Source organism: Sus scrofa, chromosome 11 (genome assembly GCF_000003025.6).
Source record: "Sus scrofa isolate TJ Tabasco breed Duroc chromosome 11, Sscrofa11.1, whole genome shotgun sequence".
NCBI classification, from domain to species: domain Eukaryota; kingdom Metazoa; phylum Chordata; class Mammalia; order Artiodactyla; family Suidae; genus Sus; species Sus scrofa.
In genome coordinates this window covers 64786811-64805383 of record NC_010453.5, presented here as the reverse complement: position 1 = coordinate 64805383, position 18573 = coordinate 64786811, and the positions used below count along the sequence as shown (strand labels likewise).

At 40.5% G+C, this 18573-nt stretch overlaps 1 protein-coding gene across 1 annotated transcript in view; it reads right to left on the bottom strand.

Moving 5' to 3' along the window:
- Positions 1-18573, bottom strand: part of LOC110255845 (multidrug resistance-associated protein 4-like) — a 131054-nt gene that overhangs the window by 45860 nt on the left and 66621 nt on the right. Inside the window, 1 exon segment of the mRNA XM_021065788.1 lies at positions 13363-13442. Within this exon segment, the coding sequence (XP_020921447.1) occupies positions 13363-13442 (80 nt within the window).

The following is an 18573-nucleotide window of genomic DNA, read 5'->3' as shown; positions in this document are numbered from 1 at the left end:
AATGCTCCAATCAAAAGACAGAGCAGCGGACTGTACAAAACACCAAGAACCTACAACATGTTGCCTATAAGAAACTAGCTTTAGGACAATGGACATATATAAATTGAAAATGAGGGGGTGGAAAAAGATTTTCATGTGAATGGAAAAGACAAGCAAGCAGGAGTTGCAATAATCATATCTGACAAAATAGACTTTAACATGAAGGCCACAAAGAAAGACAAAGAAGGACAGTATTTAATGATAAAATGATTGAGTCAAGAGGAGTATTTACAATCATCAGTACATATGCCCCTAACATAGGAGCACCCAAATACATACAACAAATACTAACAGATATCAGAGGAGAAATTGATTTGAATATAATAATAGTAGGAGACTTTAACACCCCATTTACATAAATGGACAGGTCCTCTAGACAGAAAAGCAATAAGGCAACAGATATCCAAAATGACACAATAGAAAAGTTAGACTTAATTGATATTTTCAGGACATTACATCAAAAAAAGAAAAAAACAAAATATACATTCTTCTCAAGTGCACATGGAACATTCTTAATAATTGACCACATACTGGGGCACAAAACCAACCTCAACAAATTTAAGATGTAGAAATTATTTCAAGTATCACCTCTGAACATAATGGCATGAAACTAGAAATCAACCATAGAAAAAGAAATTTATTTATTTATTTATTTATTTATTTATTGTCTTTTTGCTACTTCTTGGGCCACTCCCGCGGCACATGGAGGTTCCCAGGCTAGGGGTCCAATCGGAGCTGTAGCCACTGGCCTACACCAGAGCCACAGCAACGCAGGATCCGAGCCGCGTCTGCAACCTACACCACAGCTCACGGCAACGCCAGATCATTAACCCACTGAGCAAGGAAGGGCAGGGACCGAACCCGCAACCTCATGGTTCCTAGTCGGATTCGTTAACCACTGCGCCACGACAGGAACTCCCAGAAAAAGAAATTTAAAAGAAAACTAACTACATGGAGACTAAACAACATGCTACTAAAAAAAAAAAAAAAGAATGGGTTGATGAGGAAATCAAATGGGAAATTAAAAAATACCTCGAGAAAAATGATAATGAAAACACAACCATTCAAAATCTACGGGATGCTGCAAAACCACTGCTTACAGGAAAGTTCATAGCAATACAGGCCTTCCTCAAAAAAAGAAGAAAAATCTCAAATCGACAACTTAAACCCACCACCTAAAGGAACTAGAAAAAGAAGAGCAAACAAAACCTAAAGTCAGCAGAAGGAAGGAAATCACCAAAGATCAGAGAGGAAATCAATACAATAGAGATCCAAAAAACATTAGGAAAAAAAAATGAATCAAACTAAGAGCTGGTTCTTTGAAAGGGTAAACAAAATTGACAAACCTCTAGCCAGACTCACCAAGAAGAGGAGAGAAAGAACTCAAACAAAATGAGAAATGACAAAGTAGAAATCTCAACAGATGCTGCAGAAATACAAAAAACATAAGAGAATACTATCAACAATTACATGCCAACAAATTTGAAAACCTAGAAGAAATAGACACTCTCTAGAGACATAGAGCCCACCAAAACGGAATCAAGAAGAAACACATCAACTGAACAGACAGATCACTAGAAATGAAATTGAACATATAATTAAACACTCCCTACAAACAAAAGTCCAGGACCAGATGGCTTTGCAGGCAAATTCCACCAAACATACAAAGAGGAACTTACACCCATTCTCTTTAAACTTTTCAAAAGGTTGAGAAGAAAGAATAATTCCAAAGACATTCTATGAAGCCACAATCACCCTAATCCCAAAACCAGACAAAGATACTACCAAAAAAGAAAATTACAGGCCAATATTGCTTTGATGAGTATAGACACAAAGATTCTCAACAAAATTTTAGTCAACTGAATCCAAAAACATAGAAAAAACATCACTCACCATGACCAGCTGCAATTCATTCATCCCACGTTCACAAGGGCGTCTCTCCCTGTGGGATGAACACTGTATCTCATATCGCAGATTAACACACTCCTTCCACAAGCACCAGCTGAAGACAAGGCCTGTTGGCCTCCTGGGCATTTACCTTCCCAGTCGCTTACAGTCCTGTAGGAATTCCTAGGTACCTACCTACATGTTACTCTTAACCTTAATTCCAAGGGATTTGTACCTCATAGGCTCTGTGAAGCTTGTGCCAAAGAACATGTTGTCTATAAACATCAATAAAAAGGGATTCATCTTACTTTATGCAAATAACTATGCCATCCATACTCTGGCTCTCTCCAGTCTTATATGAATCCTCACTTGCCTGCTCTCATACTTATATTAGGCATAATGTGAAGTATATATTTAAACACAAAGTCAATCAGTAGATAGTATTTTTATTGTTTACAGTATTAAAATATGAAATTGGGATCATTAAGACTGCTAATATCTCAAAAGAATTTCAAAAATTTTAGTTCTGCTGTCAGATTCTTAAGAATTCTATTTCAAACTGTGATAAATACCCATAGTCCAGATTTTCTTAAATTATTGCTCATTCTGCAGAAGGTACAACTAAAGTGCAATAAACACAGCAAGATTCACTTCCTGGCAAGAAAACAAGGCAAGATTTCCTTGTGATTTAGAGAGAGAAAAAAAATGACTTGTTTTTGATCAGTATGCTGTTTACTGATGTGTGTGTAGGAGAGATCCTTGCATCTATTTATTCTGCAGACATATGAAATTTTAAAAATAACCTTTCAATGAAACGACTATCACATGGACTGTGCTGCTAGCTAACACAAGATTCTCATGGAGGCAGTAAAATCCTGATCTGACTACACAAATCTTTGAAAGGATCAAGAAATAAAATATAACCTCTATCAAACCGTATTCATTACATATCAATTACAGGATAAATCAATGAAAAAGAAAAACATGGAAGGCTTTTAACCGTAAGCTCCTAAGCCTAATAGCAACCAATGATTAATATTGAGATTGCAAGCGTAAGCTGATATGGTACCTTGCAAGTCTCAGAGAGTTCAGAGATCAGCTCTGGTTCCCAGATCCCTCCTTTATCACTTCTGTTCCCTTTGACCTCAGCAAACTCAGTTAATTCTGTTAAATCAGAACATTATAGAACATTGGTGTGTCATATCTCTATGATGAGATCTATACAAACCTTGAGACTCAGATTTTCTCATCCTATCCCTTCCTTGGGATACACTAATCACATCCTTCCTGCCTCGGATCTCTTCACAACCCCATTAGCTCAGGGACATGTGTATTCTTCAGTTAGAATTGAGAGTCATAATCACCTCTATGGAAAAGTGAATGGTGGCATTTGGTTTACAACAGAAAGCATCAGGGGAAAATATAATGCACATGTTCTGCCTATCTCATTGATCAGTGGCTTCCTTTCTACCCTTTGTCAGGCTTTAAGCTTATTAAAAAATTCAAAACTGCAGTCCATCTATTTGCTACTTTTATAAAGCACACCTTAAAAATAACACCATAGAAAAGAGATGAAACATTGAAAATGGTACTCCTTAAAAACACTAATGAAAAGAAAACTGGAGTATCTATCTACACCACTATGAACATGAAGTTAAAAAGGATTCCTAGAAATAAATAAAAACATTGCATATGAATAAAGGGCCAATTTATCCAGAAGATATTTGTAAAAATCTAAATTTATATAATCCTAATAACGTAGCTTCAAAATACATAATGGAAAATATGACAGAACTCAGGAGAAATAGGCAATTCCATGTTCATAGCGGGAGATTTAAATTCACCCCCAAACAAACTGATAAAAATCAATAGGGACATAGAAGATTGTGAAAACATGATCAATAAACTTGAACTAAATAGGAAATACACAATACTGCCATGAATAACTACATAACACATTCTTTTCAATTGTATTATACTATACTAATACGAGAATCAACAAACTTCAAAGATCAGAAATTGTATAGAACATATTCTAACCTACATGGAATTAACAAGGAATCAGTAACAAAAAGGTAACTAGAAAGTTAATAAGTATTTAGAAGCTCAATAAAACACTTGAAAATATCACCTAGTTCAAAATTACAATAAATGAGAAAGTATTCTGTCTTAAAAGAAAATGAAAATCTACTAATATTAAAATTTGAGGGCTGCAAATTGAAGCTGTGCTTAGAAGTAAATTTACAGCTTTTAACATATTTTTAGAAGGCTTCAGAGGATACACTGGGGAATCTCTATACTTCCACTTAATTTTGCTGTGAACTGACAAAATGCCCTAGCAAAAAATAAAGTCACACCAAAAAAAGCTAAAAGTCGAGGGTTTTTAAATCCACATTAAAACAGGAGAAAAACAAAAAATTGCAGCATATTAAAATATGTAAAAGAATGGAAATAAATAAAAAGTAGACACAGATCCAATGGAAAACCAACTTCTATGTAGAAAAAAACAAACATAGGAGTTCCCTCCATGGCTCAGTGGTTAACAAATCCGACTAGGAACCATGAGGTTGTGGGTATGATCCCTGACCTTGCTCAGTGGGTTAAGGTTACGGCATTGCTGTGAGCTGTGGTGTAGGTCGCAGACATGGCTCAGATCTGGTGTTGCTGTGGCTCTGGCATAGGCCAGCAGCAACAGCTCCGATTAGACCCCTAGCCTGGGAACTTCCATATGCCGTGGGTGTAGCCCTGGAAAATACAAAAAAGACCAAAAAAAAAGAAAAACAAAAGAAAAAAACAAACATAAAGCATGGTTCTTTGAAAGTATCAGTGAAATGTAAAAAGAAAAAAAAAGGTGGAGCAATTACCATTAACTTGAATTAACACCAGATAACAAGAGATACTAGTGGCATTAAAAAGAGGAAATAATAGACACTAAGCTAATAAATGTTTAAATGTTCATGCAAAGGACAAATATCTTGAAAGTGACATATAAAGATTGACATAATGAGACATAGATAATCTGAATAATTTCATATTGATTTAAGAATTTAAATCTGTAATCCTTAAATTTCCCACAGAAAAGATTTTAGGCCCAGAGGGCTTCACCAAATACATTCTGTGAAAAAGTCTTACCACACTCATCCAGGGAATTTGAGTCCAGCATTACTAGCATATAAAACCCAGATAAAGACATTAAAGACAAATTACAAACCAACTATCTCAGGAACATCAAACAACATACCAATAAATTGAATCTAACAATATAAAAAAGAGAATATTTCACAATCAGTCTTGGCTAGGCAAGTCCAAAATCCAAAGGGCGGGCTGTTAGAAAGGACGGGGTGGGGTTGGCTCTTGGGCAGGAGCTGATGCTGTTCATCCACCGATTTCGAGAAGCCTTAGATCTCAAGGCCTTTTAGCTGACAGAACTGTGCCCACACAGACTATCTAGGATGATCACTCTTACTTAAAATCAACTGATTATGGACTTTAATCACATCTACAGAATACCTGTACAGCAATGCCTTGATTCCTTTTTGTTTGAATAACTGGGAAATATAACCTGATCAATTTGACACATAAAAACGGGAGTTCCCGTCGGGGCGCAGTGGTTAACGAATCTGACTAGGAACCATGACGTTGCGGGTTTGGTCCCTGCCCTTGCTCAGTGGGTTAACGATCCGGTGTTGCCGTGAGCTGTGGTGTAGATTGCAGACGTGGCTCGGATGGTGCGTTGCTGTGGCTCTGGCGTAGGCCGGTGGCTACAGCTCTGATTAGACCCCTAGCCTGGGAACCTCCATATGCCGTGGAAGCGGCCCAAAGAAATAGCAAAAAAAAAAAAAAACGACCATCACAAAATGGAAACATTTCCTATGTATTTTCATGAGGCCTGCATAATTTTTTTTCTTTTTCTGCTTTTTAGGGCCGCACTTGTAGAATATGGAGATTCCCAGGCTAGGGGTCCAATAGGAGCTACAGCTCCTGGCCTTTGCCACAGCCACAGTAACATCAGATCTGAGACGCATCTGTGACCTACACCACAGCTCATGGCAATACCAGATCCTTAACCCACTGAGTGATTCCAAGGATCAGACCGGCAACCTCATGGTTCCTAGTTGGATTTGTTTCCACTGCACCATGACGGGAATTCCATGGCCTGTATAATTCTGATACCAAAACCAGCTGACAAAATATTTCCAGAAAAGTAAATTACAAGAGTTCCCACTGTGGCACAGTGGGTTAAAGATCTGGCATTGCTCTAGCTGTGGCACAGGTCAAAACTCCAGCTTGGATTTGATCCCTGGCCTGGGAAACTCCATATGCCACAGATGTGGCCAAAAAAGGAAAAAAACAACAACCAAACAAAACCAAAAAACAAGAAAAACAAATTACGGGCCATTATCCTTGATAAACAATAGATACAAAAATTCTTCATAAAGTATTAACAAATTACATAAAGTGATACATTAAAAGAAAAAGAAAAAAGATGCTGTATTATGACAAAATGGAGTTTATTCCAGGAATCTAAGTTTAACCTCAAGCACTAATCACTATAATTCACATTAAAAGAGTATAGGTGAATAATCACATCATTATCTAAAGAAATATAGAAAAATATATGTCCATTTTCAATACCTATTCTTGATTTTTTTTAAAAAGTAAAATTTTTGTCAATTGAGGAATTAAAAGAAACGTTTTCAATCTAATGACAGAGAGCTACCTAGAAAATCTCAGTAAACTTCATCTGCAATGTAAAAATATTGCAAGATTTTGATGAGTACAGGAATATCTTATCTTGCAGTTCCTGTTGCGGCTCAGCAGTTAACAAATCTGACTACCATCCAGGCGGACGCAGATTTGATCCCTGGCCTTGCTCAGTGGGTTAAGGATCCAGTGTTGCTGTTAGCTGTGGTATAGGTTGTAGACGCGGCTTGGATCCTGAATTGCTGTGGCTGTGGTGTAGGTCAGCAGCTACAGCTTTGATTTGACCCCTAGCCTGGGACCCTCCATATGCCACAGGTGAGGCCCTAAAAGCAAAATAAAACAAAACAAAGATTATCTTATCTCATCAGTTCTATTCCATGATGTACTAGAGGCTCTAGCTACAACAATTCAAAAGTCATAAATATTGGAAATGAAAAAGTAAAACTATCATTATTTACAACTGACATGACTGTATATATACAAAATCCTACAGAATTTTTAAAAACACCACCAGCAACTCCAGTAAATACAAACTAAATCCACAAATATATCGACTGTATTTTTACATACTAGCAACAAGCAGTTGAAAAAGTAGAATTAAAAACAATCCAATAGGAGTTCCTGTCATGGCTCAGTGGGTTATGAACCCACTAGTACCCAAGAGGATGAGGGCTAGATCCCTAGCCTGGCTTGTGGGTTAAGCATCTGGTGTTGCCATGAGCTGTTGTGTAGGTCACAGGTACAGCAAGGATCCTGCGTTGCTATGGCTGGGGCATAGCCCTGCAGCTGCAACTGATTTGACCCCTAACCTAGGAACTTCCATAGGCCACAGGTGCAGCCCTGAAAATAAATGAATTTTATTTATTTATAAATAAAAGCAAAATAAATAAATAATAAAGACAATCCAATAATGCAACAAAAATATATCAAATACTCAGAAATACATTTAAGCAAAGAAGTGTAAGATAGCTATACTAAATATTACAAAATATTTCTAAAATTAAATGAGACCTAAGTAAGTGGATAGATTTGCCATTTTCATAACTGCAGATTCAAGATTGCTAAGACTCAGACTCCTCAAACTGATCTACACTAAAAGGAAATATGTGTAAAAATCCCAGCAGGCTTCAGTTAAAAAACAAGTTGAAATGCTTCTAAAGTTTACACATAGGAGTTCCCATCATGGCTCAGTGGAAATGACTCTGACTAGTATCCATGAGGAGGCAGGTTCGATCCCTGACCTCACTCAGCAGATTAAGGATCCGGAATTGCAGTGAGCTATGGTGTAGGTCGCAGACATGGCTCAAAACATGAGTTGCTGTGGCTGTGGTGTAGGTCAGCAGCTACAGCTCCGATTCAACCTCTAACCTGGGACCCTCCATATTCTGCGGGTTCAGCCGTAAAAAGAGAAAAAAAATTAGAATAAAAAAATAAATAAAGTTTATACAGAAAAGTAAAGAATCTAGAATGATCCAAACAATCTTCACAAATAAACACAGAAGACTTAAACCACTGGATTTCAAATCTTAAAAAATGTACAATAACTAATACTGCAGAATAAAAATAGATAGGTAAAGACAGGTAAACAGATTGATGAAACAAAATATACAGGCACAGACTTCCTCACATAAAGTTCAATGATTTTGAATCAAAGTGCCAACTCAGTGCATCAAAGTCTTTAACAAATGTGACAAGAATCACTAGAAAAAAGTGAAGCTCAAGCACTAACCACACTTCCATATACGAAAATTAAAGCAAGATGCAGCAATTTCTAAAAAGGTAGAACATCAGGAAAGTTTTGTCACACTCCTAAGGATAAGCAAAGATTCCTTAGGATACCAAAACAGGAACTACAAAAGGAAAAAAATAAATTTCAGACTTTACCAAAATTAAAACTTGATCTCCATTAAGGATATAAAAAGGCAAGCCACAGACTGGAAGAAAATATTCACGAAGGACTAGTATAAAATACACACACTAGAAATAAATATCCCCAACGGGGATCTGAGGGAGGGGGTGAGGAAAGGGGTCAACACTCCACAGGAATCTCAACATGACAAGGTCACTGTTCAGTGAAAGAGGCTGGGATGCTCCCTACACACGTTCCCTGAGGTCTCTACACCATGAGATGCACGGTCAGTGGTGCTGAGACAAGGAAAGGCAGTTCCACTCTTTGCTTCTCTAAAAGCCAGTGACCCGCCCCTTATGCTGAGTCTCAGGCTGGCTTTGTTCTCAGTGTCCAGAGGCAGCAGCTCCTTCTCCTGCGCTCCCCCCTCTGGGAAGGAATGACTGGGGGCACCTGCTTCCCATTTTCTTTTTCTTGGGCATTTTCACTTCCTAGAGCTGCAGTTGGTGTGTTTTGCGTGCGGGGAGGAGGGAATGACACGTTCCATTTGGTCCCACCACTGCGGCACTGGGGGCTCAAGGAGCCTCAGTATTAGCCCTTTGTGTCCAGGAAAGGAGATGAAAAGTGGGTTTTTTAGGCAAAGCCAAGCTGTTGATTTTTTTTTTTCTTTTTTCTGTATGAGGGCTGTGTGGGGAGGAAAGATTTTGCAATTTAGTTTTCCTCAATAAATTATAGCATTTTGCTGAGGGTAGCTGAGTTCAACTTTGCATGATCAGAGCAGTGCCTTTTTTCTTTTTTAATTAAAATGCCTAAATCCAACGTCTGCATCTTAGCTTCATGTTTACTTGCTTTTGTAGTATGAAGATTTCTTGGAAGTGATGATTTTAATGACAAGAACTGTAGATAACTGAAACTCCTTACTCAATGTTATCCTGGACTTTGGCAAATTGTATGAAAAGTTACATTAATTTGAAATATTTAATGCTCAATGGTGTATTTTGGAAAATAATTGATTTTTATTCTGTGAGTCTATATGGGAAAGTGTCAATTAACATCCTCAAGCATTACAAACCTATAATACAAATTCATGAGGTGATATTTTGTCCCTGGAAACTGCCTGTAACAATAACTTCAATGCAACATAATGCCATTATAAGTCCATTTCTCCCACTTAAAAAGACATATGGTTTTTTTAAATGTAACTGCCCATTACTGAGTGCTCAACATGCACTTAGATGTTACGCTAAGAGTTTTATTACCAGGACTTCACTGTGTCTTCCCAACGACCCTCATGAAATTGGTCTTATTTCCCTACTTTACAGAGAAGGAAAGTGCGGCTTTGTGGGGCAGAGGCAGGAAGGGGGGAGCCAGGACTCAAGCCTGGAAAGGGAGGCCGCGGGCCCCGCTCCACCACTCTCACAGCGCTGACCTCACACATGGTTGTCAGGTGGAAGCGCACCACACAAGCAGATTTTCTTCATGCTGCCTGCCTTCCTCCTCTGGAAGGCGAACGGCTCCAGTTTAGCCACGAACCATAATGTGACTGGACAGGCCACAGATCTGGGAGGGATGAGTCAGTGCACGTGATGTCATCCACACTCCTGATTCCCCTCGGCTGGGACATGGCCTCTGAATGTCTTTGCCTTAGGGTTGGGCTGACCTGCAGTGAGGACCACTGCTCAGAATGCAGGGTTTTCTTTAGCCATCCTTGGCATCACTATTAGAAAACAGTAAATAAACTGTCTGAGATTTTATTTAAGGGAATGAGAAAGTATTAGATGGAGGAAAGTATAGAGAAGAACACTTAACACTTTAGAAGTGATGCAATTAAAAATGAAAATGATCAAGTATCTTCCAAAGCTTGTCAAATATACCAAGGATGAGCAGAATTAGCAAAGATGAGTTCAAACACACTGGGCACTAACTATGTCCTTTAAAACAAAACTAAGCAACCCTCTTCAAGCCCCTTCCTGACCCCACTCTCAGCAGATGACAGACAGAAAAGACTGGCTCCCACCCGGAACTCAGCTTCTGGCAGCACCTGCTGCCCTCCACCCACAGGGGCCTTTTCCTCTCATCTGGGATCAAAGGTCACCTCCTGGAAGCTCCGCCCACCTCCTCCTGGACCAGGCTCCCCACTGCCTCCAACCCCACAGCCAGTTTGCCTTCCAGGACTTTCTGCACAGCCCTCTCGCACAATCAGGATCCAAAGGCAGCAAGGGGGGAGTCCCTGGATGCCCCTTACCCCTCGAGCGGCTGGAGGAGACCCATGAGCGGAGGGCTTCGTGCCTGACTCCCCCCTGAGCCTCAGGGCCTCAACGCTGGTCCCTGTTTGGTGAAGGGAAGGAGGCAGAGAGGGAAACACCACCACGTCCTCCTCTGACCCACAAACTACACACCAAACAAGCAGCACCCCCTCCTCAGAGCCTGCGTTGCCCATGGGCCTCACTCCTGTTTCAGTCAGACTCCTTCAGAGCAGCCTGCCTGCACCTCTGCTCCCTCCAGGCCTCTTCCAGTCTCAGCCCTTTGCCCTCTGGCCTCCTCCCAGCTGAAACCTTCTCCTCTGGTCACCACAGGCCTCCTGGTCCCACATCAGCCAGCAACTCTCCACAGACGTAGCTTCTCCTTGAATAGACCTGTCTTTCTTCTGTTCCCCAACCTATTCCCTCCTCTCTTCCCTGCTGTTTGTATGCATCTCCTCTGCTCTTGCTCTGAATAGAAAGGCTTCCATAACCTTCTGATCTTGGCCCCTAAAAATACTTCCCTCTCTCTCTCTCTCTGGCCAACCTTACCCATCTTCACAGATTCAGCTACTACCTGCTCAGTGAAGAATACACCCGTGTCTGCTCATCCCACGTCTCTCTCAACCACCAGATTCTCACTTCCAATTAGATAAAGTGTGCTTGCACCTGAGGGTCCCAAAACTTCAAGGTAATTGAACTCTAACAGGGAGAACTGGGACTGGAAATCAGGGAGACTCTCTCCTTGCACCTCTGAGAACAGTTTCTACTGAAATCAGGCTGCATCTATCCCTGTCCCTCTTTATGCAATAATATGTCACAGATTCTGATGATGAGAACTAACTAACCATGTGCTCAGCACACAGCGGGGCAGCCAGCTCTGGAAACCCAACCTTGTTCTCACTTGTAGTAGCAGAGAAACAGGACTTTCACACAATCCTTTCAAATTAATTAACAATCACTATCAAAATGTGACACTGTTTGTAGGGTTAGACTGCCTCTGTGGATGAGTTAGATACCTAAACTCAGCAGGACACATCTACAAAATAAGTTTGCAGAAAATAAAACAAAAAATAAGATCTCTTTGCTATAAAAGTACTCTGCCTCTGAGATCAGCTTACTGCTCACTGGTCAAGAGTAGAAGCCTTTGCCCACAGAATACGTGGTTTGCAGTCAAATGTTCGTGGCTGCATTTCTGTAGGCAACTTTCGATACATGCTTTTCATTTCCAAAAAGAACACTTGGAAATGAAGAAACCTCCACAGCCTGAATCACTGAAAAGCAGACAGAATTAAATAACAGGAAAAACATCCCGCATGAGCAGTGATACTGAATGAGGAGATGAGAGCTGAGGTGACCAACATCATTCTTTAGAACCTCAAGTTTACAGACAAAAAGAAGGATGGACAGAAGGGATTTATTTCTGGGGGTGTTTCTTTTTTTTCTTTTTCTTTTTTTGCCTTTTCTAGAGCCACTCCCGCGGCATATGGAGGTTCCCAGGCTAGGGGTCCAATCGGAGCTGTAGTCAGCGGCCTACACCAGAGCCACAGCAACGCGGGATCAGAGCCGTGTCTGCAACCTACATCACAGCTCAGGGCGACACCGGATGCTTAACCCACTGAGCAAGGGCAGGGACCGAACCTGCAGCCTCATAGTTCCCAGTCGGATTCATTAACCACTGCGCCACCTCAGGAACTCCTGTCTTTTTTTTTTTTTTTTTTTTTAAAGACACCTTAAGGAGTTCCCGTGGTGGTGCAGTGGTTAACGAATCTGACTAGGAACCATAAGGTTGTAGGTTCGATCCCTGGCCTTGCTCAGTGGTTAAGGATCCGGCGTCGCTGTGAGCTGTGGTGTAGGTTGCAGATGCGGCTCCGATCCCGAATTGCTGTGGCTGTGGCATAGGCTGGCGGCCACAGCTCTGATTCAACCCCTAGCCTGGGAATCTCTATATGCCAAGGGAGCGGCCCTAGAAAAGGCAAAAAGACAAAAAAAATAAAATAAAAAAAATAAGACACCTTAAGAGAGATAAATCAATGAGTGAAAAGAATAACTAGGTTAATAAAAAAAATTTTCTGAGAGAACTTTGATCCTCTACTCCAATTACTGGCTTAGAGACATTGTATCATCAATACCTGCTCTCTATCGGCCTTGTCCAAGTATTATTTTCACCTTATCATTACTGATCTTTTCTTTGTAAGTAACCACACCTGCATTTATCCAATATAAGTTCCCCCAAAATAGTGCAGTCAATATGTTTTGTGATGATAACAATGCATAACTTAATTAATCTAGGCTCTCTTTCCATGAGAGGTGAGGTTTCTATCTTATGAAATGTGCTCACAGTGAAGGGAATCCACGCCAGATACCTGGATGGCAGAGGGAGACCTACTCACCAAGCATGTCGCTGCTTTACATCAACCTTGACGTGACGGCGCAGCCACGGCCACACCAGGTATTATGTTAACTCAGCATGTTAACTCAGCCTCCCAATCATAACTGCACCTTATCTTCCAAACACGGCCTTTTACTAAGATAAAAGGACATAGCACCAGGCTGAAAGGCCCACCCTCAGCCCCTGAGAAAAGGCCTTGAAAAACAGGCACTTGGCTTTTCCCTGTGAGAACATCGATGTGACTGTTACTTTACCTGCACGAAATCTTGAAAGATCTGGGGCAGCAAAGCATCCATATGCCCAGTGTCTTTGGAGAAACGATTTAAAATTCTTCCTGTAAGAATAGAACATGAGAAATTACTCCTTTCTCCAGATAGACCCTTGAAGGCAAGCAATTCATGAACAAATCAAAGCAGTACTTTTAAAGTATATGTATTCAGTATATTAGAGATTCCTATGAAATAAGCCCATGTCAGTGGTAAAGAAAGAGAAAATACAATGACACCTAAAGATAAACAAAAACGCCACCGAATGGCACTGAGGGAAATGTTGAGATTGGGATGTTAAAAGTATGGGGGTGGGATCGTGTGGCAGCATCGGGAAGGGTTGGTGCATTTGAGAATGGTCCCTCTTTTTTGATCCATCGCATCTAAGACTCGTTCTAAGTGCTAAGTCGGTGAATACACAATTGCAAAATATTTAAGTTAATCCTAATTATGACTCTAATTTTGCTTTAGTTATCAAAATAAATTTTGCTAAGTCATACTTTTAAAGTAAACATATTATAACCTCTCTGTAAATTTTCCCCTCAAGACACAACAGAGGACCTCACATGTTGGGAAATTGCAGATTCCTGCCATTTCCAAGTTATGAGTTTCCCACTGGGGTAGTAAGTGGTTATTTTCAGAGGTGCACCGGGTGTGAGGAACACAGACTCCTGCATAAGCATCCAAGCAGACCAGAGAGATGGAGGTAGAAAAAAAGAAATATTACTTAATAACCAAAAGTCACTTATCATCATTGATTTTATTTACCTTCTCAGAATCCACAAAAACAGTATACCCTAGAGGTTTTAGGATTAGAAAATGAGAATTTCTAATAACTACCTAGTGTAAACTACAAATGCTCCCTGTCACATCAGTAACAAAGGATGTTGCAGCCATCAGACACTGAAGCTGCCCCCCAAAAGCACAGCCTCAGGAAACAGGATGAGAAACCACAGGATACTGGTAGCAATGGCTAAGGTGCATGCGCACGCGCATACACCCACACTCACAACCTATTTTGGTGCAGCAACTCTTGAGAAATATGTCATCTAGGCCCCTGAACTGCAGTTGTAACTGACACTTCAGGAGGCCAGCCTGCAGATGAGATGCAGGACCTCTCAGTGCTCTTCCTGACCTCTGTCACAGGAGACTTCCTCCCAAGGCCCTTCACACTAAGCCACAACAGGACCATGAATGACCAGAGGCTGGGGGTGGAGTTTCCACTGCCCAGGACGTGCTGGCTGCCGTCTAAAGTGAACAGAAGCCTTTAAAGTTGACCCATAACTACCTACACTCAACCTCTTAAACTCTGCCTTAGACCTCTGCCCAACACTGAGCATAAAAACTTCTTACTCACTTTTGACGTCTCTTGACCTCACATAATTACCAACAGGTCTCACCCTGTCATTTAAAATAAACTCATCTGCATCCACCTTTCTTTAGCAAATCAAACCTACCATGTTTCTAGGAACAGTGAGGAGAGAGGAGACAGAAGAGAGGTACCGACCTTCCCTCTCTTCCCTCACTCCTGGCCACAGGTCCTTATTCTGATGGGGGCCCGCTCCTCTCTCTTCTTCCCACCAACAAGGTCCTCGATCCCGGCCCCATCTCTCCAGATCTCAGCCTTAGCCCTTGCTCCTCCTTGAGACTCTTGCTGGCAAAGGTAGCTCCAGGAATCTGCCACTCATGTGAGCTCCTTTATCTTTACTGGACAGGCTTGGAATAACTGTGCTGCCCTCTCAGGAACCCCCACAGCCCTGGCACAGCTAACTGACCAGAAGGGCCCAGGGGGAGCTAAGCCACTGACTAACTACCAATCATTCTGATTTCCCTGCCAAGAACTATGAGGCCAGGAGAGAATCAGGAAAGTGGAGCAGAGGTGATCAGCAAAGGTGACAAGCAAGGGGGCTTGGGAACATGCAGGAGCCCTGTGACAATGGTCCCAGCTCCCACAAGGACCCAGTTCCCAGCTGCAGTTCCCAGGAAAGTCAGCACTGCTCCAGCTCCACGAGATGCCCACTTCCTTTCATTCAAGTCCTCCTCCTCTGAACCAACTTGGGTATATTCTGCCCCTAGAACCCAAAGCCTGGACTAGAACAACCACCACAGGGACAACAACTGATGCTTACTAAAATTAGTTGGGGAAATGATAGATTTTTGTAAGGTTAAAATTTTAAGTTACTAAGTACCTTTGAAATAACAAAATTTATTTTAGTCATTTTAACAGAACATTTTTCATGCAGACAAGAGACCTTTGTCGACTTTTAATTTTATTTCATTTCCATTATGGTTTATTACGGAATACTGAATATAGTTCCCTGTGCTATACAGTAAGATCACGTTCAACAAAAGATATGGAGCATAAATACAACTTTTCATGAGAACCCAGATATAATATTTTGGATATCGATGGTTTGACTGTTTTTGAACATGTCAACATCCTTTGTGGTTACTTACGGTTACTACAAACCCCTACACAATTACTATTTTTTTGGCTGTGACTGCAGCCTGTGGAAACTCCTGGGCCAGGGATAGAACATGCTCTACAACAGTAACCCAAGCCACTGCAGTGACAATGCCAGGCCCTCAACCTGCTTCACCAAGAGGGAACTCCCCCCGACTATTATTTTTTTATCAAAGTAAACTTTAGTTACAATACTGTACCAATTTCTGCTGTAGTGCAAAGTGACAGTCATGTACATTTATACGTTTTCCACATATACATATACACACATACACATATATGTTTCCCTCATGGTCTATCCCAGGAGATTGGTCAGAGCTCCCTGTGCTACGCAGTAGGACCTTACTCTCTATCCATTCTAAGTGTTTGATAGTTTGCGTTTACTAACCTCAAACTTCTATTCCATCCCACTCCCTCCCACCTCCCCCTTGGAAACCACAACTCTGTTCTCTATGTCTGTGAGTCTATTTCTACTTTATAGATATGTTCATTTGTGCCATATGTTAGATTCCACATAGAAGTGATATCATATGGTGTTTGTCTTTCTCTTTCGGACCTCCTTCACTTAGTATGAAAATCTCTAGTTTCATCCATATTGCTGTGAATTGCATTATTTTGTCCTTTTTATGGCTGAGTAGTATTCCACACTATACACGAACCACATCTTCTTAATCCATTCATTTGTTGGTGGACATTTATGTTCCTTCCACATATTGGCTACTATGACTAGTGCTTCTATGAACATGGGGAACACATGCATGTTTTTGAATTATAGTTTTTCCAGATATGTGCCCAGGAGTGGGACTGCTGGATCATATGGTGGTTCAACATTTAGTTTCTGAGGAACATCTCTCCTGTTTTCCATAGTAGTGGTACCAATTTACATTCCCACCAACAGTGTAGGAGGGTTCCCTTTTCTCCACACTCTCTTCAGCATTTGTTATTTGTAGACTTATTAATGAGGGCCATTCTGACCAGTGTGAGGTGGTACCTCACTGTACTTTTGAGTTGCCTTTCTCTAATAATGAGTGACGTTGAGCATCCTTTCCCATGCTGCTGGCCATGCACATGTCTTCTCTGGAAATGTCTATTTAGATCTTCTGTCTAGTTTGCAACTGGTTCTTAGGTTTTTTTCATTGTTGAGTTGTATGTGTTCTTTGTGTGTTTTGGAGATTAAGCCCTTGTTGGTTGCATCGTTTGCAACTATTTTCTCTCATTCCATAGGTTGTCTTTTTGTGTTTATGATCTCCTTTGCTGTGCAAAAGCTTTTAAGTTTGAATAGGTCCAATTTGTTTATTTTTGCTTTTATTTCATTGCCTTGGGAGACTGACCTGAGAAAACATTTGGACAGTTTATGTCAGACTGTTTTGTCTATGATCTCTTCTAAGAGTAAAAATACTCAGTGTTTATCCAAAATGTATAATGGACTCATTGTGTTACCTAACACTCAAACTTTATTCTCATCTGACTACTTGAATATAACAAGAACCAAGAGACATACACTGGAAGGCCGAGTCGATTAAGCCTGAAACTCCTACTGTCTTCTTTGTCAAAAGAGATGGGAGTGGATAGAAAATCTGGCACCAACGGGAATTAAAGCTTCTTCAAGTGAGTTTTAAAATTCCCTAATGTAGCAGTGAAATTTACTCACCTGGTCCAAAGATTGAGCATTTGTTAATAAACAGCAGCTTCTCTGACTGTAGGATAAACCACTGACTCCAAGATTACACAGGTGCCGCCTTTTATTACTCTGGCTATTTCTATCAACAACTATTTATTTTGTCTTGAAGTCAAAGCATAGTTTTCTAGTAACACCGATTACTCGTCATCTTAAAGTAGATGTTTACTTTCCTTTCGTTTACAGGACTAGGTCAAGACTAACAGTGAAAACCTGGCACCAATAAGAAATACTTCTGTCTACAGTATTGGCCATTAGTGAAACTCATTAAGCCATATTTGACTCCCTCTTCATTTTTATGCTAAGTAAAAAGAATATCCAAAAGATTTATATTGACATGTGATATAATTTTAAGATGTTATGGTTGCTTTATTATCCAAAAAGGAAGAACAATAAATTTATAGTTCTCCCAAAAGAAATAAATTTTTGAGCTCAGGCAGTCTGATACCAACAGGAGAAAAAAGGAAAAACTTCTAAAAATAATGACTCCATACAAGAAAGCAAGCACTTCCTTCTTAATTTCTCTCTAAATATTTAAAGGTGATGAAAAAATTAAAGCATGATTCTGAATATATTTCAAAGCACCACTGCTGATCTAGATATATGTAAGTATTTAATGTAGGAAGATATATTTAAGGCCAAGTCCAGATCCACTGTGGTATCTGTGCAAGTATTTTTGTATGGATCAGAAAGAAGTGGGTACAATGTTTTTCTCATCACACCAGCAAAAAAATCTCTATTTTTTAATTGTATTCCTCAATCAGAATAAAGAATAAGGAGTTCCCGTCGTGGCGCAGTGGTTAACGAATCTGACTAGGAACCATGAGGTTGCGGGTTCAGTCCCTGCCCTTGCTCAGTGGGTTAACGATCCGGCGTTGCCGTGAGCTGTGGTGTAGGTTGCAGATGCGGCTCGGATCCCGCGTTGCTGTGGCTCTGGCGTAGGCCAGTGGCTACAGCTCCGATTCGACCCCTAGCCTGGGAACCTCCATATGCCGCAGAAGCGGCCCAAGAAATAGCAAAAAGACAAAAAAAAAAAAAAAAAAAAAAAAAAAACAAA